The 27,687-nt window shown below is 42.5% G+C and overlaps 1 protein-coding gene and 1 long non-coding RNA gene across 3 annotated transcripts in view; one reads left to right on the top strand and one right to left on the bottom strand.

Moving 5' to 3' along the window:
* LOC139792737 (uncharacterized) overlaps positions 1–27,687 on the bottom strand; it is a 145,019-nt gene that overhangs the window by 61,102 nt on the left and 56,230 nt on the right. For both annotated transcript variants that reach the window (XR_011724379.1, XR_011724378.1), the window contains exon 4: positions 6,963–7,099. This is a non-coding gene — a long non-coding RNA (uncharacterized lncRNA). The remainder of the gene's footprint in view (positions 1–6,962; positions 7,100–27,687) is intronic.
* Positions 73–27,473, top strand: LY86 (lymphocyte antigen 86). The gene is made up of 5 exons (XM_071736496.1): positions 73–365; positions 13,874–13,960; positions 15,580–15,708; positions 24,041–24,093; positions 27,045–27,473. Exons 1-5 carry the CDS (start codon positions 245–247, stop codon positions 27,141–27,143), a joined length of 489 nt encoding a protein of 162 aa, XP_071592597.1. The 5' UTR covers positions 73–244; the 3' UTR covers positions 27,144–27,473.

Genomic DNA, 27,687 nt, shown 5'->3' with positions numbered 1-27,687 from the left:
TCATTTGTTTAAACTAACATGAAGCAGAAAGCAGAAGTCTAAGTACACGGAAATAGCACCCTCCAGTTCTGATTAGCCTCTTGTTTATACCACGTTGTGGGAAGCTAAGGCTGCATTGGCTCACTTAACCCTTCTACAGGCACGAATGTAGTTACTCCTGTCTCCCTTGGAGAAAGGAAGGAACACCTCCCTCCACAGAGAGTTAGCAAGAGACAGGAAAGTAATCCTGCAAACTACCAGCACCATGAAGACAGCAAATGCTCTTGCTCTCGTATTAGTCCTGCTTTACATCAATGGCAGCACAGAATGGCCTACGCACACAGTCTGCAAAGAGGACAACTTGGAAATATATTACAAAAGCTGCGGTGAGATTTTTAAAGTTTCCATTTTCCTTTTAGCTGGGCAACAAACAAAGTTGTTCTTTTGCAGTGAAAGAGGCTTATAAGCCAGACAATGAATGGAAGGGTTACACTACCAAGCCAGCTCAAATATTTTCAGTCTTTCAAGTATAGACTGTTAGGTACAAACACACACACACATCCAGATAGAAGAGTTAGTTAGGTAGAAGATAGCAAAGAGTAAATAATGTGACCTAATTCAGAATAATAAACAGCTGTCAAAAATGCAGTGCAGCATGAAAGAGATGACTAGGATTATCATCTTGAAATTAGGTTTTTAAAAAAAGAGGAATATCTTAGATCTTTATCTTTTTTACCCCTGGGATGACACACACTCTTCAGTGCACTGATCTGTTTTCCTAACGCACACGAAGAAGCTGTGGTTGTGTGCGTTCTGTCCTCCCACTCGGAGTGACAAGGGACCCAGCTTGACTGTGGGAAGGATTCGTGTTTTCCATCATTGCCACCATGCTTAGCAAGACTTCAGCAGCAGCACTTAACAAAGGCATTTCTCGGGGACCATAGGGTTTTGTTTGTTCTCTAAATCTGTAGAGAAAAGGAGCAAGCAAGCACTGGAATGACTGAAAATTAATTCACTGAATGGTGCCTGCTTTCCACCTCTTGCTTTGCTGGCAGTGTGTCTCTCCTATTGCTCTGATTTGCTTTACAACTGGGACAAAGGGAATTAGATTCACAGACGCCTCATTCATTTTCCGCACGTGATGTGAAAAGAGATTCATGGCAAATGAGCACCCTAGAGTTTGTTTTTCCAATTCATCCTGCTACAAAGGATTTCCCAGGGGGCTTTTTCTCCTCTGTAGCTTTCATGCGGTTTTGCACAGCCATTGAAATAAAGCCAGTGAGGGACAAGAGAAGTAAATAAATATTTGCAATGCTATTCTTTACTGGCCTGCTCCCTGGAGACTAAAGTCAGGCTTCATATGTTATAAATGGGTTTACTGCATTAGGAAATATTTAACTAGATACTGAACATAAGCTTTGGTATTACTTTTATTTTTGTAGTATTTCATTGTATAAGTTAATTCCGTTCCTTCAACAGGTCTTAGTTAGTGTGAGATGCCTTGACACAGAGTCAATTCAAATTATGAAGAAATTTGTCTGCTGGGTTTGTGTCAGTCAGGCATTACTTCTTACTATGCACACCACTGGCCTAGCTAAACAGAATGCCCTTAGGGCTTGTGTGTTACTTATTTGGGTTTGCCACACACAGAAAGGTAAGAGGTACATTCATTCAGTAGGAATTCACAGCTTGAGAAACACAAGCCAGGGTTCATACCCAGGGTCAGATCCCAACACTGAGAGTGGTTTTCTGTTCTCCCAGGCACAGCTACAGGAGATGAGAAGATTACACAGATGTGGAAACAATGCAAGAATTAAATCAGATTCCTTGTTTAAAGCCTGGTTTCTTGCTCACTTACAGCTCTGGCAGATTCAGTTGTGGCAACACGCAGAGCTGCTGTCCCAGTGTTCTACCCTGCCCTTCTTGTCAGGCTGCCACATCTGGAGTGTCACCAGCTCTGAACCAGCTCATAGTCTGGTAGCTTGTGTAAAGGAAAAATATGTAGGGTATTTCGGGCTGAGCCTAGAAATCTACAGGTAAGAAGGATAAATCTGAGTACACCAGTTTACCTTGCCTTCAGAGAACACACTGCTCTTACTGAGCTAACTGGCAGGCTCAATGGTGCTGAAGGTGACAATTGCCCTTTCAGGAGAGGGGAAGCTTGTCTCCAACTTAGTTTCACTGTAAAACCCGAGATGGGAAGGACACAACTTTGTTCTTTACCTGTGCCCCACCAGTTGTTCTCACCCAGGGTGGAGCAGACATGCCAGTGCATAGGTTTTACAAGACTTTCTCTCAACAAACCTTCTCACGATAACATCGTAATGTCAGCAGGCACAGCATCAATGCTAGGCAACTGCTTATATTCTTTAGCTACTTCTGGGGAAGACAGCCCTGCATGTCCCACCAGACTGAGAAATCCCCATGGTATTTCCTGCTCCGCTGAAGATGCCAGAGGGTTGGATTGCCCCTGTACTCAGCACTGGTGAGGCCACACCTTGAGTACTGTGTCCAGTTCTGGGCCCCTCAGTTCAGGAAGGATATCGAGGTCCTGGAGCAGGTCCAAAGGAGGGCAACCAGGCTGGTGAAGGGACTCGAGCACAGATCCTATGAGGAGAGGCTGAGGGATCTGGGGCTGTTCAGCCTGGAGAAGAGGAGGCTCAGAGGAGACCTCATCACTCTCTACAACTCCCTGAAAGGAGGGGGTAGCCAGGGGGGGGTTGGTCTCTTCTCCCAGGCAACTCTCAGCAAGACAAGAGGGCACGGTCTCAAGTTGTGCCAGGGGAGGTTTAGGTTGGACATTAGAAAGAATTTCTTTACTGAGAGGGTGATCAGACATTGGAATGGGCTGCCCAGGGAAGTAGTGGATTCTCTGTCCCTGGAGATATTTAAAAAGAGACTGGATGGGGCACTCAGTGCCATGGTCTGGTAACTGCAGTGGTAGTGGATCAAGGGTTGGACTTGATGATCTCTGAGTTCAATTCTATGCCAATTCTATGATTCTATAACTAGATGATTTTTAAGGTTCCTTCCAACCCTAACCGTTATATCATTCTGTATTTTTGTGATTCAGTGGCAACTGTGAGGTATCTGGTACGCAATTGTGGGTAAAGAATTCCCTGCTCTCTTCAAGAGGGACAGGATTTCCTCACATCTATTGCTATTGCTATAAACCCTAGCACGTTACAAGCAAAGAGTTGAATCAAGCAAAATTTACGAAAGTGGAGAGAATTTTAGCCAAGTATTTCACACCTTCATTTCTGGAGCTGAATGCCCTCTATCAACAGATTAATAGAGTTCAGTCTGAGCATTTAAAAAGGAGACAAATGTCCATTTTTCTTTGCAGTTTATCAGATCCTTTCCTATAATGCAGTAAAAATCTGACTAAAGCCAAAAAATGAGCTAATATAACTATGATAAATGTAGTAGAGCAGCTTATGTGCATAACAGAAGAAAGACAGAAAAAGCATCGCAATTTCCTGTACCCAGGAGCAAGTTTGATTCCCTGTCACAAGCACTTGCTCTGGCTGCATCCTGCCCCTATAACGCATAAGAAATAAGCATACATCAAAACCCCCAGCCTCATGTGATGCTCTGGATCCTTTAAAAGGATCTCCATTCCCACCCAGCCATGTCAGGCTAAGTATTCAGTAACCAAGACCCCCAGGGATGCATCAAAGGACAGAGCTGGACAAGACCCCATTGATCAATATAGTGAACTTGCAAAAAAGTTATTTAAAAGAAATTGGAAGAAAATTCTCAGCAGCAAGTCCATAGAGAGAAAATCAGGCTAAGAGAGGATGGTATAAAAGTAAAGTAAATATACAGTAGACTACCTCCTCTGTATAACCACAGGAGACATAACACCGAGACAGTCTATAAATAGCAAGACATTTCCTATCAGTGCCACTCTTCCTCCCAGGAACAAGTGACAAAAATGAAGGAAGATCTCAGCTGACCACAAATCACTTTAGAAAACCTGGGCAGGGATTTGGAGATAAAAGCAGCACAGGTTAACATCTCTGACTGAGAAAAGTGAACTGCAATTGGCAAGTCTTTGCAGAGACATGAAAAGAACCTGCTACACAAATGGCTCATTCCTCTCCCTTTTAATTTCACAGTGATTTTTTTTCAGTAATAATGCTTTTGATCTTTCCAGCTACATTTTAAAAGGCAAGTGTCTGGCAAGGGAAAGGCAGGAAGGCAATGGTGGCAAAGTGCCCCAAGCAGATTCCAGTGCTCTTTGAGTGTCAGTCACCCACCTCAAAGTGCAATGCAGTGAGAGACTATAAAATCTAACTCTTCAGCACAGCAACTGGCTCCTGCTTCCAGATCATTCACGCAAGCCTAATTGTTGTAGTTAGCCCCAAAAACACTCTTATGATGTAGTGTTCAAATAGGGACCTCTTCATAGGGTAAAGCAGGTGATTATTTTTACGTGCCAGTGCCTCCTCCTAAACAGAGCAAAGTCAGGCTGAACTTAAGTCCACTGAGCTCCAATGATTGCTTGCACAGCTCTATTGCACACTTCAAGCAGGGTCATTTCTTTAAAGCTTTTTCCTGCCCTGCATTTCTTCAGTAGGAGAGGGCAGCACTGCCCACCTCAGGACAAGCTTGCACTGGATTGCATTTAGATAAAGAAACTCATTTGTATGGCTTTTCTTTAAACTTATGAGCTCAGATTTGGATCCCCATTAAAATGGGCCCTTGAAGTCAACAGGGTTATTCTGGTGTAGAACATGCTGTGTTCAAAACAGACACCTTCCTGTTAAATTCTGCTTTGAACAAACTTTTCCATGTTTAAATTCCAACAGACAAGAAAAAGTGGAAACTGGTAGTCCGGTTAGATTAGGATTTTCTGATTATTTGTCCATCTGTGCTGAATAGTTTTAAGTCTAGGGTTCCCCTTACACACTCAGCCCATCATATTCTTTCACCTACATCCTGAGATATCAATTATTCTACTTGTGTTAAAACAACCTTTTTCCTTTAAAAAAAAAAATAGATCTGTAACACCCATCCCTGCTTAGTCAGCAATACACACTTTGAAACAAACCTGCTAAATTGTCATCATTGTAGCATTAATTTTATAGCACATCACTTAGTTTTCTTTGTCAGACAATGTTACCTAGTTGTGTTTTTTTTCCTCACAGGCCACACACTTAGCATCCTTTAATTAAAGGATATAAACAATTGAATGTTTCAGCTGGCAAAGGAAAGTCTGCAAAAAAAAAAGTCCTCATTCTCATGCATCTTCAGGGCAAATGTTCTTCTAGACACTTGTTAAAAGAAGGTTCTTCTTCCATTATTCTTTGGGTTTTTTGGCAGACAGATTGAGCCAGATGCTTCTCTTGAACTTATTTATTTCCCTCAAGCAGTCTCCAGCAATTGCTCCTGCTTCTAAATTATTTAAAGCCAAATGACACCATGCCCCCTCTGATCTTTTGTTGCATAGATTGCTAATGGGCAAACAATCAAAGAACTTAAGAATTTCACTTGAAAATATTTTTTGTTTGTTTTTTTGCTCTGTCCAAGCCATCTTAGTGTCACAGCCTTGCTGCTATACTCATCTGGTATAGCTTACTTATTTCAGAGGGAAGCCCAGATGTTGACACACATATTTCTGGCAGCAGATCCTAAAAAACTGAAGCTATCATCAAGGTAGCACAGATATGACTGCACATGCAAATCTTCTTTTTAAGTTTTGATCCCTCCATGTATTAAAACTACCTTATCTGTTTCATTCTAGGTTTCATTAGAGAGGATTAAAACTTACTTTCTTTTCCTATGTGACCTCTTAAGGTGGTTCTGATTTACTTTTACCACTTCTTTTAGAAAGGAGATAGTATTTACTAAATTTTAAACAGTGAATGGTAAGCAGAAGCAGGAGACACTTGTATACCTCCAAGATACTCTGGCAAAAACATTAGGTTCAGCATCTAGACTTTGGACAATTTAGCAAAATCAATATTAATGTTTTCACTGAGACAAGCAGCGGAGAAAATTAATCTCAGTTGACATTACCACCATGCTTTAAATTTCTCCATCTAATTTAGTTCCCAGAGGTCTTCTCACAGTGTCCATTTCTTCACCAGATCAATTAAGGTGATCATGGACTGCAAAAGGGTTGCTTCTGTGTGACAGCGTATCTCCAACCTAGACACATTTTGCACCTGTAGACTTTTGCCTTGTCTTTGACTTTTGTAGCTGCCAAGTCACTGCAGAGTCTCAAGCAGGAAGGGTAAGAGTCTGCAAGGCAAGCCGTAGGAAAAAGTGTTCTTCCCTTTGGAAACAAACAGGAGACACATCTAGGGAACTGTGTATTGTATTGCAGTCAACTGTGGGCAAGGCAGAGCTACTGCACACTGAATCTGAGTCTCTATGGAGTTAGTGGTGTAATATGCTAAACAGGCAAGTCACAGCTATGGTAACAGTTTGAGCAAAGTTCAAGGTTAGCTTCCTGTATTAAATACAGTAGAAGTTATCAAAAGCACATTCACTACATCAGAGACAAAGTTTTCTGTATTAGGCTGTGAAGCACTGGTAGGTTTTCTTGACATTGCCACAGTATCTCATCTACAGCTGTCATCAAGGCCACCAGAATAGCTCTGGACCTTACAATGCTTACTGTTTATCAAACAAAAGAGAGGCAGGAGATCAGCTTCTCACTGCATTTTAACATCCATCATCAAAAATATAAAGAATATTCTAAGAAAAATTAAGACACCTCAGAGAAATGAGAAAAGGGCTTCAGCATTGTTGTGTGTTGGTGGCACTGAACCAGCCCCAAGGAGCCTCATGGTAACTTAAAAATAGGGAGGAACAGTGGCCATCAGGAACAAGATAACTAAATGCCCTGTACAGATCCTCAATGTACTGAATCAGAAACTTCTGATCTGACCCAGATGCTGCTTTTAGATTCAGCAGAACTTCCAGTTGCCAAAAGCTAGGATCTTGAAAGCTACCATCAATTTCCTCTTGACCTGAAGATGGATGGCTCCTGTCAAATCACCCAGCAGTGATCAGGCAGGTGGGAACCCAGCTAGTTTCTTCAGCAGGGGAAGGATGCTATTCCATTTATAGCTTACTGCCACACTCCAGCAGTGGATTTCAACCCATCCTGGAAAAAAATGGGAACATTTAGCCCGTTTATATGCTGCTGATTACTGCTCTGTATAATCAGCAGTAAAGCCTGCTATCCCAGAGCATAGCATGTGTCTAACAGCAGGGCAGTTTCTAGTAATGTTTGGTTCTATTTCTGACACAAGTCTGCAAGTCTGTTGTGAATCCCCAGGCATACTGGCAAGCACCGTTGTCCAGAAATCTGTCTCAAGTAAAGCAATGTAAAAAATGATAAAAAAAGCAGAAGAGAGAAGAGACAGATTTGATTAGGAATACAGACAGTTACTGGATACATCTTACTCATGCAGAGCATGGTGTTTTCTTATTAATAGAACATAAGAACAAAGACTTTCTCTAATACATCCCTTGATGGGCCCAAGTTAACACAGCATTTTCTTGTTACACTGTCGTTGAAACCTGCCTTGCCTCCCTTTCTCTCAAGCTAACTAGGGCAAATCAGGATTATCAAATACAAACAGATCTGTATGGGCTATATCCCAATGCCAGCATCTTCCAGTTTTGTCTTCTCAGACAGGCTTAGACAAAACCTTGCCATACCCATACAAAGCACAGAAACCTCCCTTTCCAAATACCAGCAGTGGCAAAAGGAAGGAAATTCTCTAACAAATTCAGACGCTGGGTCTCCCCTCGAGCCCTGGCAAACAAGCCTGCTGTCAAGAAAGGCTGTTCAGGCAGGAAAAGGCAGAGAGACCCAGGTCAAGTCTTTGGCAAGGCTGCTTTATGTCTACTGGTGACATCCCCTCCCCAGACACAGCCCTCCAGCTTCAGGGAGCCCTTCCTACCTGATGTCTTTACAGGGGCTTCCCTCCAACCCATCACACCACGCAGCTCCTTAGCCAGGCCACCAGTAGCTCTATGGCCATTTGGTACCAGGTACATTTCCTCCTCTCTTCTCCATCTGCCTCCCTTCAAGCCCTTTGCTCCTGGGCTGAGCCATCCACTCTCCATCTGCTCCTCATACCTCAAATGCTGCTACTATTGCAGTCAGTGCCCCAGCAACAAGTTTTGGAGAAGCTACAATCCTTCTAAGTTACAGTTTCTGAGTATTTGCGAGTTTGGACATCAGTTACAGAGTTTTATTTGAAGTCAGAGACAAACTCTTCCACCTTTATTTAAACTGATTTTGTAAGACACTGGAATTGTGTTGCTCCAAAACTAGGTCTGTAAACACAGAGCAGTAAAGCCTATGCCATAATCAAACCAAACTGTATAAAGTTGCTCTTTGCATCACCAATGTTCAGTATTCTTGAAAGAGAAGTAGAAAATATTTAAATATTACATACATTTTTTTTTTTTTTCCTAACCATATTTTCAGTTTCTCTTGCTGGTGTTCTGGGTCTTTTTAGCTTATAGATAACTTACAGTCCAGATCTTCAGGCTTCCCTCTGCATCCATGTACATTTTATCATAAAAGCAGGAGTTATTTGCTCCACCAGCCATCTCCAGGAGCTTCAGGTTTAAGCAGACCTCAGATACCACAAGCTGATAGCTATGCTTGCAAAGGGAAATTCCAGTCTGTACCCCCAGGATGTTAGGGATATGTGAACTATAATCTTCCCTATTCCTTCACCTCCAGGCTGTCTAGGCAAGTTATAAAGATACAGGAGATTAAAATATAATAGACCACAACTTCTGTAAAGGAGGCCAGAGTGCCTGTCCAAAGGAGGCAAAAGTCCAGAGTTGGTCATATCTGGGGTGAGCACCTTGGGATGAAACATCCTAATGATAAACCAGCCACATAAATCTCATAATTTGGTCATCTCCCCTCCAACCAGAGGGTCACTCTGCTTCTCCCAGCTATGTCTGGACATGAGAGGGGTATGCAGGGAAGGCAGGCCCACGGGGAAGCTCATTAAATTGAAGGTGCTCAGGGAAATCTAGATGCACAACTGGAGTGCTGCTAATTCAGCTGATGCTTCTTTCTCAGTACCTTGTAAGTAGATTCCAGTGTCAAATATAACCTTGAGCATTTAGGTTAATTCATTTAAACAGGCATTAAAAGGAAAATGTTGAGTGAATACATAAACTCTGAGATCCCAAACAGTTCCTCATTCTTTCCCTCTCCTTTCATCACCTTGAATGTTATAAGGACTAATGATATAATTTTATTAAGAGCTTTGAAGGTGAAGTGTGTTGGGTAATTACTAAATATGTTTCTTCCTTGTGCTAATTTTCAGCTCTTCTAGCACCAGTCTGTCCTTGTATGACCCTATCCAAGTGCAGCTATGTCATCCTATTCACTTATGTAGCTTATCTGCTCATAAAAAGTGTTATTTTGGACCATCCAAAGCTTACAGATTTGGATAGTCTTGACATCACTGCAAGACTTATAGATGCAGATTCTTACAAGCAAAGCTTGCATGCTTGCTGCTTCTATTCACACGTACCACTGATTTTCATGCTTATACGGAAAGAATGTGATTTTAGAGCAGATTCAGAAGAGAGCAAAGCCAGCAGAGGATAGTTAACAAAGTGGGGGGAGGGAGAGAGAAGAATAAAAGACAAAGGCTGTTGTACATCAGCCCAGCAAAATTCCTGTAACAGGTGCTTCCCACCTGCCCATGAAGTTTCTGTGATGCCTTGTTAGTCATCTAGCAGCTCAGGCTCTGAGGGACATAGCCAGAGTGGGCTAGAACATTATCATTCCCAGCTGTCAGCTTTGTCTGCCTCATGGAGATCACCTCCCAGAACACAGGAGGCTGAAAAGACATGTGAGGCATAAGGACAGCCCCAGCTCATAGCCCTGTGGCTTGATGTACATCAGGAGAGCAAGCTGGCTGCCCCACAGCTGCAATAACTGAGGCATTAAAGCATGTCCCCATCTGTTGTCCCTATTACTGGAGTAATAATCTCCACCAAATGTACAAGGCTTGCAGCCAGGACGGTCACACAGATACACCACTGGAAATCTGTCTGAGCTAATTAACCTTGAACCTTCTGCCAGGAACAAGAGCAGGAAAAGAAACTCCAGGAAGGAAAGGTGAGGAACTCATCCAAGCTTCTAAGTTGTACTAAGCAGATCTGCTCAGTTTTTCCAGAAAAACTGCCAAATTCATTGCTACGAGCACCAGCTGAAACCTTGCACCGTGGTGACACTGTAGGTGATATGCAAAGAAAGCCACATACCAAGCCAATATAGAAATTGATCTCCACAAGGGTACCTGAGTAAGGGTGAAATGGGAGGTGGGATAGATGGGCTCAGCTGGCTCTATGCCAAGTGAAACAGAAGCAGTAGCAAGATGCCAGGTGTGTCCCAGTTTACCTGTCACAAAGCAGGACTGTACTACAGAAGCCAGTCTTCAGCAAGAGATGAAGTTTTAGATACCGTTGAAAGCTCAGTGTTAGCCACAGATTCAAGTTCAAACAACAAGATCTAAGAGATCTTACAGTGCATTGATTGCCTAATAAAGCTGAAGAGTTGATTCTCAGAGCAGCTGCCTAAAAGATTTAGAACTGTTCAGAGAGAAACTTCAGTGAAAATCCTGCTCCCAGGAACCTTCATGCTAGCTCCAAGTATGTTGCATCCCAACCCCTTCTCACAGAGAAAAACAAAAACACTTTTTCCTCTCCCCAATAATCAGGATTTCCACTGATAAACCTCAATGTGTTGGCAAAATTTCCAATGATTTTTTAAGCATTGGTAATATAATAAAGCTGAAGTAGAAAAGCAAAACTCTGCAACCAGTTGAAGAGTTTCTAGTTTTAATTATGGAAGAAGGAGCAGATTGAAAGGAGTGGGTGGAGGGAACATACAGTACTGTGCACCATGAAACGTTGCAGGGAAATGGAAGGCTGAAGGGCAGCCTCACGTATTTTAGAGATTTAATGGTAAATGTTATTGCTCTGCACATGTGAAAGACATAACATGTATTTTTTTTCAGTCTAACCAGCTCACTTCAGACAGAGACAAACAAGGAAGAAGAATAAGTGTTAAACTTCTGTAAGAGACACAGTGATTCACAGTTGTGCATCCGAGATGAAACACAAAAATGGCAACTGCCTTGAGTTGCCTTCACCACATGAGGGACTCCTCAAAATTTAAAGAAAGGTATGGCACCATACCTTAGCTCATAGTGCACAGCTGCATTTACAGGCCTCTTCACTTACCAAATGGTTAAAAGCCACTATTTTCTTTAATTTCCTTTTGGCAGCAACCTTTGTGCCTATGTGTTTTGGAATCCAGACTGCCTGGCACCATAGTTGTAGCAACACAGCCATCCTTTCAAGTGATTTCAGCAGGAGGCCCCCACCTACAACCCAGTATCTAAGATGCTGGATTGCAAAGTCACAGCCTGAATTTCCACAGGGAGGTGGTCAGAAAATTAATTGGGGGTTCTTTTGCCAGAGGAAAAATTTCTATTTCTCAGCAACACAGTAACAGCACAGAATCCAAGTGCTCTAATTAACAAATTTTGGTGGAATTTCTCATGTGTGCTTCCACACTCCCTTCTCTAGGGAACCAGACAACACTTTTTTGGATACACCAGAGTCCTCCTATGCTGCATCACCAGAGGTGCAGAAGACATCCATGGCTACAGTGCCCTATGAAATATGTCATCTGGCAAATGAGCTCAATCCATAGAAAAACAAACAAAAAAACAAGCAGGCATGAGACATCCAAAATGAAACAAACATGAGGTCAGGTTCATTGTAAGACCATCATGCAGAGAATCTCAGTTTCATGAGCACCCTCTTTCAATCCAAAGGGTCACTGATGAGAAATGTTGAACTAAAACTTAAACTTCTAGCCCTAACCCCATGATTTAATTTGTTGACCAACACACAGCCAAGTCTCTTAGAATAGAGAAGAGCACTGTAGAGAACCAGCACCAGCAGTGCTGGTTTTGACCATAACTCCCTCTGGAAAGTACGGAACTGACAACTTTGACGAACAAACAGTTTGTAGGCATCAATGCCCAAGTTGCTCTGAATCTGAACAGCTGCTTCCTCAACTTTATCATCTCATCCTCTTGCAGAAGGCCAAAGGAAAGCGGAAACCAGGCCCTCAGAAGTTGTAGGGACCAGAGGGGAAGTGGGTCTAACGGTCCTGGAGAAAAGAGAAGTTTGAGATGCCTTCCAGCTGGAGCCGGAAACTGCTCTCCTACCAGATGGCAACAGCTTCTGAAGCTGCAATAACAAAGCAAAAACTGACAGGAATATGGAAAGGGAGGAAAAAAAAAAAAAAAAAACAAAAAAAACCCTCTGATTCTTTTCACACTTGAGTAGGTGCTTAACAACTTCAGGCACCAACTTTTTGTCACAAGCATGTAGGTTGTGCAACTGCAGAGACTGCTTTAGTAGTGTGGAGGACAAAATCCAGCTCAGGGACACAGTGCTCAGGAAATAACCAGTGACTTATTTCTCTCTCTCTTTCTAAGGGTTATTTTTATTTATCATAACTTATGATTTGAGATCTCCTTTTGGGCCACACTGACATTCCATGTGCTGCAAAGCCTTGCTTGTCAGAGCCACCAGATCCTCCTTGCTCTTTCATTGATTTCATGCTCTCCTCTAAGCAATTGGGGTTTGGTCACCTAGACTTGCTCCCTGCCAGCTGCTCCAGCAGTAGGGTACTGCTGCAAAAATAGGGTCAAGACTATGGAGATGCTCTCTCAGCCTTCCAGAACACCCTCATGATTCAAATTTCACCACAGCATCAGAGGAGAACTCTCCCAACCTGCTCTTTCAATTCAGTGAGAAGACCACCTCAAGCAACTTAGAAACAGAATTCAATTCCTTGGTCTATATTTTGTCACAACCAGCTCTATATAAAATAGGGAGACTATATCTGCTCTGTGCATACTTTAGCTGCTTCTGTTTTCCTCCAAGAAGAAAGCTGGATGCACAGGCTGGCTGTAAAGCCACCATGAGGGAAAAACCTACACCTAAAGATGGTCTTGAGGCCAAATTGGCCAAGTCTTTCACCTCCACCCCATCTATGAAAAACACTTGCACATGCTGTTGGTTGTGGCATGTGAACTCAGTTGTTGCTGCTGGCTGTCTCCAGGGAATGACTATTGGCAAGGCTTCAGACATAAGTCTCATGGAGGTTAGCAAGGAAGAAGGTACAGGTAAGGGGAATCAGTTGTATTTGTACAAGAGTTTTGGAGCTTCATTCCGAGAAATGGACACTGTGGGAACTTGTAAGAGCCATGTTCATGACAGTCAGCCATAGGACTCCCTTTTTCCCCAACTCTGTTAAACTCTTACAGAGAGGGAGAAATGTGGGATATTTCCTCAGTTAGAAATAGTAGATGAGAGTGGACCCAGCATGAAACACTTCACAATTTCAGTTACATGGTTTTATTTTCAATTTTGGACTTCTCATCCCACTTCAGAATTCAGTTTCCCAAACAGCCTCACCAAGACATCTTGTGATACAAGTGAATTAAAGAACAACAAATTGCTCCTTAGTGCTGAGGAAGGAACAGCAATGCACAGAGCCTGAGAAGAACAGCTGTACAAAGACTTCACTGCTGAATGATTATTGACTACCCACCACCTTGAGGAAGTTGCTTTTTTCCCCACACAACAGGTTTTATCCACATACTATCAGCTGAATGTGCTTCAGACTGAAGTGGCAGGAAGGATGGTAGTTATTAAACACAGAGTATGAGAACTTTCTTGACAGCTTGCAGCGTTTCTAAGGAATACGTTTTTTATAATGTCTATAATTTCTTGTTTTCTTCTATGCAATCAGTATCTCATTGAAAATGGGAGTTGTTGGCTACTGCTTTTTGTCTCCAAACAGATCCCCAGCAAGATTTTGCTTTCAGCATTGACCATTGTCCTGACGTTGCAACCCACAACTTCGACATCAGAGCTGCAATGGTCTTAAGTAAGTGAATTGCTGTTTTTTCATGCCCCAAACAGGTAGTTCATGTGCTAGTGCTGTTGTATTGACAAGTAAGCAAGGGTGACAATGAGTAGGCTTCAGTTCTGACAGATTTCAAAAGCTGCTTATCCCATGGAAATGCCCATTCTCTTATCAGCTCTATCTTGGACTACACATCACCCCAAGCAGATCATATCAGCCCTCACCCCCTATTCCTCTCCTGCCCTTCATTTGTACATAACCAAGATGGGGACCACTCTAGAGCTTGTTTTCACAGCTGTGTCCTCCAGGGAGTGTCTTGCTGAATAAGACAGCTACACCAACACCACTGGTGTCAGCTCCAGCAGCAAATCACCAACACTGACCCTTGCAGGTGGGAGACTGAGCTAAGGAGCTCCCAGAGGGTAAGATGTGGGCACCTCCCTGCCCCTCTTGGGCATGCAGAGCAGCATGTGGGGAGTGCTGGGGACCCAGAGCACTTTGGGGGTGCTACCCCCGGCCAACAGCCATGCCATCAGCTCACCACTTGTGCTAGCTGGAATTATACCCTCCAGCACTTGACTGAGAAGAAATAAAAGTTCAAAAGCAGAGCTGCATTTGAACTAATAGGCTGAGTGCTCAAGTTAATATTAGCCGTAGTTTGACTTGTGGTCTTTGCACAGGAAAGCCACTTTCATACAACCTTGTTAGCTCCAAGGTCACCTAGAACCTCTACTACCGGAGTATAAACACAAGAGTGCTACTCTGTGTTCTTGGTGATGAAAATATTTTTGTATGCCAAGGGCCTTAGGAATGCTTGCTTGCATGCAAAAGGTTTCCCTCCTGTGAGACATGCTGCCCTCTTGCCCAGGGAGCACCAGTTTTCAGGTGGCTGCAAAGTTAAACAAATCTGCAAAATTACATTGCAGCCATTACAGGACCTCCCTCTCTTTAAATCCAGTAGTTTCACTGTCTGCATTTATGTTAGCAACCCAGGCACAAGCAGGCAATGTCCCAGGGCTGCCAAGCTTCTGTGCTGATGCCTGGCAGAGGTTTGACTCATGTCAGCTACTGTTTTCTCAGACAGGAGGCAGAGCCCTGTTATGATCCCACTGCTAGGAACACTGGGGAAGAAAAAATTTAGGTGCATAGACCCAAGCTTTACCATGCCACTTGGCCTCAGGGTCAGAGAGTGTTCACTAATATAATTTATTTAACAATAAAGATACACGCTATTAAGTCCCTCACCAAGGGAGGTTCATACTGGATATTAGGGAAATTCTTTACAGAAAGAGTGGTAAGGCATTGGAACAGGCTACCTAGAGAGGTGGTAGAGTGTTAAAAGTGTTTAACACCTAGAGGTGTTAAAAGATGTGTGGACATGAGGAGCTGGTTTAGTTGGCTGGTGGTGTTGGGCTGATGGTTGGGCTTGATGATCTTAAAGGCCCCTTCCAATCTTTATGATTCTACAGTCTTAAGGGACTTAGAGACCTGGTCCTGAAGCATAGATTTGTGTATTGGGAGTTATCTGTGAAAACATCCAGTTAAATGCTAGAGGGAAAATAGGTATCTTTTTAAAAATAAAGTAATAAACCTGTTTACCCTTCCACTTTCTCTGAGCTCTCCTTCTGCTTTGTGTGTAGAACGGAGCATCAAGGAACTGCGGGTCAAGATTGATCTGATCATAAATGGGAAAACTGTCTTAAGCTACTCAGAGACACTTTGCGAGCCGGGTCATTCCAAGCTTATTTTTTGTGGAAAGAAGAAAGGAGGTAAGTTAGGTAGCACTCTAAATGATTCACAGCTACTGAATACTCCAAGCAGGATGAATCCATTGTGCTGTTGACACACACCACACTACATTTACTTCCACAGCATGTTAATGGATGACAGACACACAGTGGAGCAGGGGCATTTTCATTTCAGAGCCTGCTTTTTTTCCCCTAACCTGTTTACTTTCTTTTGATCGAATTACAGCATATCACACGCACATGGGATTTTAAGTCCATAAAAAAAAAACAGTAGTAATGTGACCTTATCCAACATCAGAGAGGTTCATAAGCCCTATTTATAGCCACATGGATGTCATGTGAGCAATAAATATTACAGAACTGGCCTTTATTTTTGTCAAAGAAATGGCTGAGCAAACAAACGAGCCATTCTGAACATGTTCTTTGCTATTAAGCAAGTATCACTTCCTTGTCCTTGAACGCAGTTCTTAACTCACTTTGAGAAATTATGCTTTAACAAGGATATTTGGGCCAGCTATGGGGTTTTCATCCTGTTTTCATTCTGCTCAACATGTGCCTGTGCAGCAGTAGGAAGACTTCAGTTCATGGTAGTCAACCTGCCAGCTGGTGCAGACATGTACCAGTTGAGTCACAGTGGCATTAGCTGCCCACAGAGAGCATCATTGGTCCCATCTGGACACCTCAAGGTCCCTTCTGCTGCAACCCAGACCAAGTATTCAATACTAGCCATGCTGTCTCCAGAAGAACTATGGTCATGCCTCTGGACTTTAATATCCACGTATCTTTAGTGGTTATTTTGAAATCTCTTACACCATGGCCATCACTTTAGGCTGATTTTAAAATAAAGAGAAAGAGCTGCAGGAAAGTTTCAGAGTTAAAGCATGAGTTAGTTTAGTAGTACTGCTTGACCTCCATCCACTTGCATCTCCATCCTGATAATGCTGCAATAATTCATGTGCAAGGGCTGAGAGTTTAAAGACCATACACAGCGTTACTGCTAAGGCAGCCCCTGGAAAATTACTAAGACATTTCTCAGAACATAGAAATATCACAAAGAATAATAGAAAAATGCTGCAATGAGCAACCAATTATGCAAATCCTGTAAACCAGATAGGAAGAAAAAAAAAGTTTTCATCATTGTGTATTGAATTACTAGGCAAAGAGGGGGAACCACCCACAGACCTGCTGAAAAACCCTTATTCTGATGAATAACTAAATAACATTCTTTAGAGAATACGTTAAGGAGAAGCAGAATTGGTCCTGAGCTGAGCACAAAATGCTATTCACACATTAAACCACAAAGCCAAAACCTCCTGGACTTTCCAAGTCCCTTAAACAGAGAGGTGATTGGTTCTACTAATTGAAGTACATTATGATATAAAACCATGGCTGGTAGTTTATATAATGCCATACATCTTCATTTTGAAGCACTCCTAAGTTAGTGCAAGGATCTCTGCAACATTTTTTAGTACTTACCCACTAGTTCAGTAGTTGTTTTTTTATTTAGTAATTAAAGTCATTGTGGGAAAGTGAACTTTCTCAGACTAAGGTCCAACTGAAAATGTGGTATTTCTTAATTAGTTGACATTTTGATTCTAACCAATGTTTTAGGACACAAATGAGCTGAAGACTAGTTTGAGGTTATTTGGCACATTCATAATTTACCATATTAGTACGGCTGTAAATCTTACCTTAATACCTATGCAGAAAGGACAACATTGTGAATGGCCAAGTATGCAGCTTAGCAAAGGTACAAAGCAGCAGGGCAGCTCTTTCAACCAAAGCTTTTCAGGGTAAGGTATTTTTTTTTCCCTGTTGCACAGGCAACATTTCCAACATCTAGCCACACCTGACCGTAGTTTAAATATAGTTCCACACAGAATTTGCTTCTTTTCCAAAAGGAGTTTAAAAATTGCCTGTTTCTCTCTCACTCTCTCCAAAAAGGAGACAGAAATTAGTTCTGCTACAGGCTTTGCTGGTTCACTCACTCATGTGGACAAACAGAGAGGAAGTTAAAGGAAGATACACATAAAAGCTGGATGTGGCAGAGGTCTGGGGTGTTTGGTGGTGTGAGTTTGGGTTATCTTTGCTCTCCTTTATAGTGCTACACTTTTGCCCTGACTGGAAATACTTCAGAAGACTAAATACACCTGCAGGATTCATGTTCGTTATAATCATAATACAGTATTGGCTATCTATGTCAAAGAAAGGCCATACCTAGCTATGCTCACTGGAATTCCTAAATGGGATTCCAAAATCTTTTTATTTGAGCTATATAACTGTTGTCAAGTTGCTAGCTCAAAGGTTGCAAGAAAATAGGCCACTGTACAATTCAGAACAATAACAACAACAAAAACTGCTGAGTTTTTTGGGTGGCATAAAATGAACTTAGCTCTCCTTTTTTAGTAGAAAGTGCTGTTTATTTCCCATTTCCATAGAAAAGAGTTACATAAGATTTAACAGATTTCCCAATGTAATCACTAAAAACTAGATAAAGACCTACCATGGTAATATTTAGCAGTGTGCCAATGACAGCTTGCAGGCTTAAACAAAACTTCCTGACAAAACATAGTTGCATCCTCTGCAAGTCCACAAGTTTTCTTTTAGTCCCAACTGATAAGCAGAACTTGCACAATTTCTTGTGCACACTCCCAAACCACAGAAAAAAAAAACTCCCTTGCTTCCAACCTCCATTCTTTACATTACTGCCTTTTTCAGTTGGCATTACAGTGAGCAAGTTTCTAAAGCAGTATTTGTGAATAAAAGTAGAGAATGTGGCACAAGTTACAGAACTGGGTATCACACAGAGAGTTTAGGTACATGTTTCTGAGACAGCAGCCACCCCACAAAGCTAAGGTCTTTGGGCTGATGCACAGTGCTGCTTTGCTTAGCCCGTTCATATCATTTTTTTCCTCCCCAGGAAAGAGGAAATTTCTTATCCAGTTGTGTATTTCTATGCATTTTTCTCACTCAACTATACACCTATAGCTGGCAGTCATTCAGATCACTCCTGCATTCCTAAAACTCCCAGAAGTTGTGTGTCAGTTGCATGGGTGCAAGATCGTGTCCTAGAAAAACTCCAGCATGGAGCATTTAAGTTCTAAAGAGATTTAAAGCAGAAAAGTGAAGAGGTGGGTGCAGATGTAGAGGGCCTTTATATAGAACAAGAGTGTGAGAATGTTTAAAGATTTTCAGTGCAAGGAAGATTTGAGAAAGAGGAGTGAGAATTTCATTATAGGTATTCTCAGAAATGAGAGGCATCTTCACGATAAATGATAACCAGTAACTTGAAGTAATTCTCAGGAAGGTTTTACTTACATAGTTGAAAGCTCTGCTTCTGAATAGAACCTGCTAGTGGCCTGCTCACTGTCAGGGAGAAGTTACTTGTGGTAGAAACAATAGTGAAAAGCTGCTACAAGAAATACAATAATACTACCTTGAATCAGTGGTACAACAAACATTTTCAAGGATGCTCTATAGAAGGCACCTTCAGTTATGTCTTTAAGAAAAAGGAGTGAAAATGGAAGGTGGACTGAAAGCCCTGGTGGCAGCATGCCTGACAGATACTAAAGCTTACCAGCAGATCAATAAAAATATATGGGAACTTGTAATTGGAAAAATGCACTCATCATTTATGCTTTTTCTAGTGTTCATACATTTTTGCAGCTACATCTGGGCTTGCTCTAAAAAGACCACAGAATTCTTTCAATGAGCCAGGCTCAGTGCTTGTGACAGCCACACTTATTGCAGATGTGTTCACTCTCTTTCAATGAAGCAATGCAAAAATTTATGAATACATGGAGAAAAATGTATGAGGATATGAAGGATGATGGGAACTCCAGTCCTTAAAACCTTGGAGGATATTTATGCTTCTGGAATTACAGCAGAAATCCTCATGGGAGAGGAACATGAAATGAGCTTTGAAAATTCTGATACAGCCAGTGTAGGCACTGTGAAGGTTGCTGTGGTCAAAAGTGAACATGATTTGTTGAAGCAAGGAAGGTTACAAGAACTTCCTAGAGGCATGGTTACAGACCCACAGAATGAGTAGGGAAGTGACCTCTGGAAACCAGGTAGTCCAATTCACACCTACTCAACCAGAACCACCTACAGCAGGCTGTCCATGACCAAGTAGCATTTTTTAATATATCCAAGGACAGAGACTTCACAGCCTCTCCGAACAGCTTCTGCCAATGCTCAGCACTCTCACAGTAAGAAGTATTTCCTTATGTTGAGGAGAAACATCCTGTAGTGACATGAGGCAACCAGGTGCCAATAATTACCAGGTAGTGGGCTTGACCTCGTGTGAAGCCCACCTGTGCCTAATTAGGGCAGGCCCCTACTGGGCATGAGCAGGATTAGGGGGCCAATAAAAAGCTCACACCTGGGGAAGCCAGGGGGCTGGTTTAGCCACCTTCGGAGCAGTAGCACTGATCCAGGCTGGTCAGAGCCCCACTCATGAGATTCTACTGGGACACCTGGTTGGACCTTGGAGCACCACATCCACAGAAGAGGTTCATCTTGCTACATCCCTAATTAGGCACAGGTGGGCTTCACACGAGGTCAAGCCCACTAGCTGGCAATTATTGGCACCTGGTTGCCTCATGTCACTACAACATCCAATGTTTCAGTTTGTTCCCACTTTCTCTTGTCCTGTTACTGGACACCACTGGAAGGAGTTTGTCCTTTTTACAGCCTCCCTTCAGGTTTTGGTACATACTGATGTGCTCTCCTCTAATCTTTGTTTTATAGGCTAAAACTTCCCGCTTTCTCCTCATTGGAGAGATATTCGAGTCCCTTGATCATTCCAGTGGCTCTCCACTGGACTTTCCAGTAGCTCCATATGATTAACAGCTGTGAACCACCGCAAGGTTAGAAGGAGCTAATTAAGTCAATGTTGAAGCACAGAGCAGTAAAAATGGACCTCAAACTGGACACACAACTTCTATCTTCACAGTTTGAGGCTGCCTGAAAGATAATACAGCCAAGAAGAATTATTCCATTGATTCCCAAGAAAAAGTATCCACCACATATGAAAGCAATCACAGAAAACTTTTCAGAGAGGGCTGAGGCAGAACCCTAAGGCTGCATTCATCTAATTCTAATGCAATCATTACTTTGTCACAGCAAAGAGGGAGGGAGTGGGAAATAGCTTCTATCTACACTGAAGGAGGGATTAGCATCTCCATCACTTCAGAAGCAAATTTATGGCCTGATGACTCCTACTTCATTCTAAAATATAGGCTTTGCAGACCCTAAATGCTGCCTCTGTATGTCTATATTCTGGATGGCTTTCCGATAGCCTAGGTGAGACTCTAGTGAGCCACATGATCCAGGATTTGCTTCCACATCCCTGTGGAGAAGGTCTCTGGGGAGAGGTGATTGTTCATAGCCCAGTTTCCTCTCCACTCCCCTCTGCTGCCATCCAAAAGTTGATAGGCTCAAAGCTGACTGAAGGAGAGGCAGTCAAACAATTCTCTATTGAATCATAAAATCATCAAGGTTGGAAAATAACTTCACGACCATGAAGTCAGCCCTACACCACTGTAATCACTAAACCATCTCCCAAAGCACCACATCTACCCATTTTTTGAACAATCCAAGGGACAGCAACTCCACCACCTCCCTGGGCAGCCTGTTCCCACGCTTCACCACTCTTTCGGTGAATAAATGTTTCCTAACACCCAATCTGAACCTCCCTGGTACAACCTGAGCCCATTTCCTCTTGTCCTATCCCTAGGGAGAAGATGCCAACACCCACCTCACTACAACCTCCTTTCAGGTAGCTGTAGAGAGTGATAAGGTCTCAGCCTCCTCTTCTCCAAGCTGAACAGCTCCAGCTCCCTCAGCCTTTCCTCACAGACCTGCTCTCCAACCCCCTAATCAGCCTACCTGCCCTTCTTTGCACCCTCTCCAGAACCTCAATATCCTTCCTATACCATGGGGCCCAAAACCGCAAACAGTTCTTGAGGTGTGGCCTCACCAAGGCTGAGTACAGGGGTAAGATCACCTCCCTGCTCCTGCTGGCCACGCTGTCCCTGGTACAAGCCAGGATGCCATTTGACTTCTTGGCCACCTGGGCACACTGTTGGCTCATATTCAGCTTCCTGTCAATCAACATCCCCAGGTCCCTCTCTGCTGAGCAGCTCTCCAGACACTCCTCCCCAAGCCCTGCTGGGGGTTGTTGTGGCTGAAGTGCAGGATCTGACATTTGGCCTTGCTGAAACTCATACAACTGGCCTTGCCCCATGGATCAAGCCTGTCTAGATCCTTCTGCAGAGCCTCCCTACCCTCAAGCAGATCGACCAAACTAAATGTCATCTGGAAATTTACTGAGGGTGCATTCTATCCCTTCATCCAAATCATCAATAAAGATGTTAAACAGCAGTGTCCCCAGCACTGAGCCCAGGAAGGTACACCACTTGTGACTGGCCAGCATCTGGTCTTAAATCCATTTAACACAACTCTTTGGACCTGCCAACAAAGCAGGTTTTTTTATCCAGCAAAGCACACGTGCATCCAAGCCATGAACAGCCAGCTTCTCTGGGAGAGTGCTGTGAGAAACTGTGTCAAAGGCCTTGCTAAAGTCAAGGTTCACAACATCCACAGCACTTCCCCTGTCCAATAAGAACAATAAAATTAGAGGTCACACAAACCACGAGCTGTGCCTTTGCATGATCCACACCATCTTGAGGGGGTAGCTCACAATATGGCTTAGCACACGTCAACACATACACAGCTCAAGTGCCAAGGCAACCACTCATCACCCAAGTCATGCAGTATGCAGTGTCTTTAACTCCCATTTAGGCTCTGGTGAAGTTGTGAACTGAGAAGTGGGCTGTACTGTATTTTTAAAACTCTTGAGTCACGGCTCTCTGCGGTGGGGATGTGTCAGACTCCAGGGATCTTGCTTCATGCACAGAAGCAAGCAGTGGTGGCAACTGCTCTTTGTGAAGCCAGAGAGTTCTTGCCATCCAGGTGAAGTAACCAGGCAGGCAGAGGGGAAGGAGTACAGTATGAGTGCTGCAACATAGCTGAACAGTTCCAGAGTGACAAGCCAAAACATACTCATTCCATTCTGTGTTTTGGTATTAGGCTTCTCAGGGCAACACTGAAGTTTCTCTTCACCCCCAGGATCATCAGGGAATTACGTTGAACAAACTCTAACTCCTTATTAATGCAAAGGTGTAGAACATTGGTGATGTTTCCAGCTTCTCTTAATCTTTTCCTAATTTATATTATAGTCATGATTCTTTGATATGAGTCTGCTATAAGGCATTAACATTTCACAGCGTGTGTGGGGAAGACCTGTGGACATTTTCCAAGTTAGATCCCTGCTGCATTGTGGGATGAGCCATTCTACATAAACATGTAACAAACATTTTGCCCAACCTTTCACAAGAAAGAATTTAAACTAGCACAGCGAGTCTGGACTAAAACAACTCTCTACAACTGACAAACAAAAATGCCAGCACATATTCATATAAATGATGAAACACTCCTCTGCCACTGTCAAAGTAAAGACTATTTCATGACACCTACAAAAGAGAATCCTTAGACAGCTCTTAGACTTTTCCACAACTTGTGGAGGGTAAGTCATGCAAGAAATTCTGAAATACTGAAACATCTACAAAGTTCAGTCAAGTCTGCACAGTGTGGCCCAGGAGGCTATGAAAAAGTAGGAGGAACTGCAGAACAGCTTGCTACTTCTGCCCACAAGTGCCAAAGTTGCCCTTTCCTCAACAGCAAAGAGCAAGTGTGCCTTGCAATTATGAAGATGAGGAATGGAAGGTGGAACTCCAAGTCTCTCTTTGAGTCACCAAAACAACTTGTAATGACTTCAGCACATCATGTAACTTCTTGGTGAACACTCCCTCAGCAGTGAGACAGACATATTGCCTTAAGGTGATGTTCAACAAGCAACCAAAGTCCACACCTATAGTAACACTCAGTGTTTTTTCTTAAAGCTACCAAAACAGTATAGTTCAGCTACTGCAGCTGCAAATGTTTAACAGATCATGCTAAAGGACTTGCAATCCCCTCCCCTTTAATTTCCCCATCTACAAGACAAACACCCACTCAGTTGTGCAAAACCATGACCCCTCCTCCTCCACTGAGACTGGGACTCCAGGTATGCCTTGAGCCCAGGCTCTGCCTTCTCCATATGGCACTACTACACATCCTGACATTTCTCAGGAAGGCTGTTTCAGGACTGTATAGAGTACTTTGCAGTTCCGTAGCAATTGGCATTGCAGCACTTTACAGCACTGTGACTAAAAAGCATCTGCAATCAGCTGCTTGTTTCCTTCCTGTGCTGCAAGCCTAATCACCCATCATCTTTTTTGCTTTTCAGAACACCTCTACTATGAGGGACCAATCACACTGGGAATCCAAGAAATCCCTCAGGTAAGCTGGCCACATCTGTGCTTCCAAGCAGAAGGGCTGTCTGGATGCAGTATGGTCAGAGAATTGTCAGCAATCACATCAGCATATTACAAGCTCCCCCAGCTGGCACACTGGATCTGCTAGCATTTACATGAGCAGTATTTCCAATATGAAATTAAGTGGCTTTGCTGAAGTCATTAGGCAGCCACCATTATCCAGAGACAGACTACTTTTCTAAGGGTAGCAGATCCCCTCTACCAACACTGTCAGGCAGCCATACATTTCTGTAGTAGGTTCCCCCTGTATTATTCTTAAACTGGCAACAAAAGAAGCAACTCCGAGGGACTTCTAGGAGACCAAGGCCACAATTCAGCTCACTCCTTAGTGGGCTGAACAATTTGGAGAAGTATATTCATGCTTACTGGCTACAAAGGCAATTTAGATAAGTACTGCAATTGTATGTGTTCCACTGTACATATATAGTGTTAGAGAGGTCTTGTGGGTTGAAACCAAAAGTACAAGTTATTTGGGTCAAGAACACTCTCTGGACTTATGCAGCATTAAAATAAGAAAAAAAAGTCTTGCAAAGGTGAGAAAACAGGCAGTACTCTAAGCATTGCTCTGAATTTCCTGGGTATCCAATACTGATGCTCTTTACAAGTGGCCTTCTCTGCACTAGCTAAGTTTCCTCCTTAAAGGTAAACTAAATCACATTGCAAAGCAAGATTGGTCTCCAATGCCAAACATACTACAGTGTCTCTTAACTGGGTACAACACAAATCTATATTTGACTAGTAAATAATAAATGATTTTTAGCTGCTTACACAAAGAGATTGGATTGAAGAGGAGAATACAAGATCTGGGTCATCAAGGCATCTGGTTGAGAATATGGAGAAAAGGATCACTGTCACCATTGCAAAAGCACACAGTGATCAAACACTCCTTAGATTTATTCACACAGAGAAGCACAACATGAGTTCTCAGTTCATCATCAGACAGAAAACCTGTGCCTGGGGCCTGCCCAGCACTGGATTGGCCCATGTGCAGAAAAAGGAGAAAACTGGATCAGAGCACAGATACAAAAAACAGAGACATGAGTTCCAGAGATCCAGGCTTGCCAAGATCTGCAGAGATAATAAGAGGATAGCTGGCTTTTGTGAGGATGAAAGCTCCATAATAGCTACTATCACACCTCTGTCTTCCCTGAGTGATAGCAAACCCTTCCTTTCCCACAAATTTCCTCCAGGGATCTGGTCCCCCTTATGCAGGCTGCTATCCCACCCTTACCAACCTGCTTCCCTAAAGGCTACTTACTCCTAGAGATGCTGTGTGCCTTTTGTCCTCTCACACTTTTGTTCTCTCTCACTCAGCCCAAGCTCCTATCAGTCAACATCCTAGGAGCAGCTTTACAAAATACTGAGGACACTTCCATCATAAAGGCAATTTGAATTATAGGACTTTAGACCAAAAAGAAGTCCTAGAAATATCCACACAGACCAGTAAAACTCCAGTTCTGAGCATATCAGCTGAATTTGGAGCCAGAAATTCTAGGACTGTTCATGGTCCTCCTTTTAATAAAAACTTTGCCCCATGAGCAAAACATTTTCTGAGAGGAGAAAAAAATAATCTAATCACCAACAAGCAATGGAAATGAGTTATTATAAACTCCCTTCCATGAATGAAACTAAGCTGTTGGAGAATTAATATGCTTGTGAGAAAGCAAATAAGAAGCCTATTTTGTTAATTAATCAATCAGGCAAATAATACCATAGTCCATGCCACCAATAAGAAATTATTCCATGCAGCAATCATCATCTTATTACAAAGAACAGCCTCATCTGAGCAGCCCAAAGGACATTTGTGCAGTCTGCACAGCAATTACAAGGCTGTATTCTCAGGAGTTTATATGCATTGAGTTTCTCTCTAAATTTGGAAGTTACACTTAGCTTGAACTTCTCTGTGAGGACACAGACCAGTTATTGCTTTAGAAATCCCATGGTAAAAGGCAAATGCCAAGAAGCCTGACTCATTCTAGCCATGCCTCTTTCTACTCCAGAAGCAGAAGAGTTCTGAGCAGGGCAAGGGTTTTCTGCAGTTCAGTCAAGGCCAGGAGGCCACTTCTGCCAGACTCTCTTACCTTAGGTTCTGTTCCCCTCCACACTCCAGAGGAAAAAAACAAAAAAAAAAAATAAGAAAAAAACCCACACAACCAGAAACCAGCAACCCACACAGAAATAAATGTGGCAGTACCAGCAATCTAGAGCTAATGAAATCTAGTCCACATCTTCAATCAGATCTGTTAAATGAGCCTTGTCACCCCCCCCGTCCACTACTCCTTATCCAAGAGTCTGAAGAGAGCAATTTTTTGACCACTGTAAAAATCCATTGCTTCTTTAAAGTCGAGATTTGTGTACTGCAATGATAACAGTTCTCCCCAAAGCCTAAATTATTAGTAGGTTTAACTACACAGTTTGAAAGTAAACTACCTCGTTTTATCATATAGGAACTCACCACAGATCGAGTCATATCTACAAACACATATCCAAGATTCTCTCTTTTATAGAAAAATTAATACCAATGACAGTTTACATACTGAACAAGATCCAAGGAGATGTTCCAGACAACTGAGCATCTCTGCTCTTTCCAGTTACTGAACAGAACAGGCCATATTGTGCTTGCCCATAGGAATCATGAGAAGTTAAACAGATATGGAAGGAATTTGTATGCATCAAAACACTTTCTTGCTCTTGTAATGTTTTAATTTTAAAGTTGTGCTGTCAGCATTGATATCCCTGATGAGAGTATTTTGGCAGCAAATATAGGAAAGTTTTTACCAGTTCTGAATCTCATTTGGACAGGAAAGCTTTGGGATGGATTTGATGGGAAAAGATTTATATTGTTTCTAGGAAGAGGATTCCTGATAAAAATACTACTGATGGGCTAATCTCTTATTTTCTGTTTGTCTCATACAGGGAGATTACACTATTTCAGCAAAGCTGACTAATGAAGATCATGCCATCATTGCTTGTGCTGATTTTACTGTGAAAAATTACCTAGATTATGAGTATTAACAACAAACCCATTTCACAAAAGCTACAGACTACCAAAGCTAGTCAAGGAAAGTTAGCTGCTTACATGCTACAATGATTCTGAAGCAAATAATCCCAGCATGGTGGTTCTGATGCTATTCCTCTTTATAATTCACTGTTTTCAAGAAATCAATAGACCCTTTAGTGGTAATTTTATCCCTAAATATACATGGGATCCCACATTTTGCTTCCAAGATATCCAGCAAAAGCAGAAAGTATCTAATAGAAACATTCTCATTTTAGGATGAAAATAGCATGAGGCAGAACAGGGAATAGGTGCTCTTCTTGCTTCTCAATAAAATCATAAGAACATTTTTTTTTTTCTTAATTTTTTCTTCATTATTCTAGGATCTTTCCAAAGTTTTAAGTGGGGAAAAATAGGAGGGGGGAGGGAGGACAATTGAGGGAAACAGATTCAATTAGCACCTTTTGCTGACACACATTATGTTAGCAGAGGACAAACTGTTCCATGCTTTGAGCATGAAGCCACAGAAGTGAACCAAAATAACACTCCCAGATGCAGCAC

This window comes from Heliangelus exortis, chromosome 2, assembly GCF_036169615.1.
Source record: "Heliangelus exortis chromosome 2, bHelExo1.hap1, whole genome shotgun sequence".
Lineage (NCBI taxonomy): Eukaryota > Metazoa > Chordata > Aves > Apodiformes > Trochilidae > Heliangelus > Heliangelus exortis.
This window is presented reverse-complemented; position numbering and strand designations above follow the sequence as displayed.

What these genes read in the sequence shown, in the direction of transcription:
- LY86 (XM_071736496.1), top strand. Translation starts at nt 245, where the DNA reads ATGAAGACAGCAAATGCTCTTGCTCTCGTATTAGTCCTGCTTTACATC. An exon ending in CAGAGCTGCAATGGTCTTAA is followed by an intron (nt 13,961 to 15,579) that starts GTAAGTGAATTG and finishes CTTTGTGTGTAG; the next exon opens with AACGGAGCATCAAGGAACTG. An exon ending in TTGTGGAAAGAAGAAAGGAG is followed by an intron (nt 15,709 to 24,040) that starts GTAAGTTAGGTA and finishes TTTGCTTTTCAG; the next exon opens with AACACCTCTACTATGAGGGA.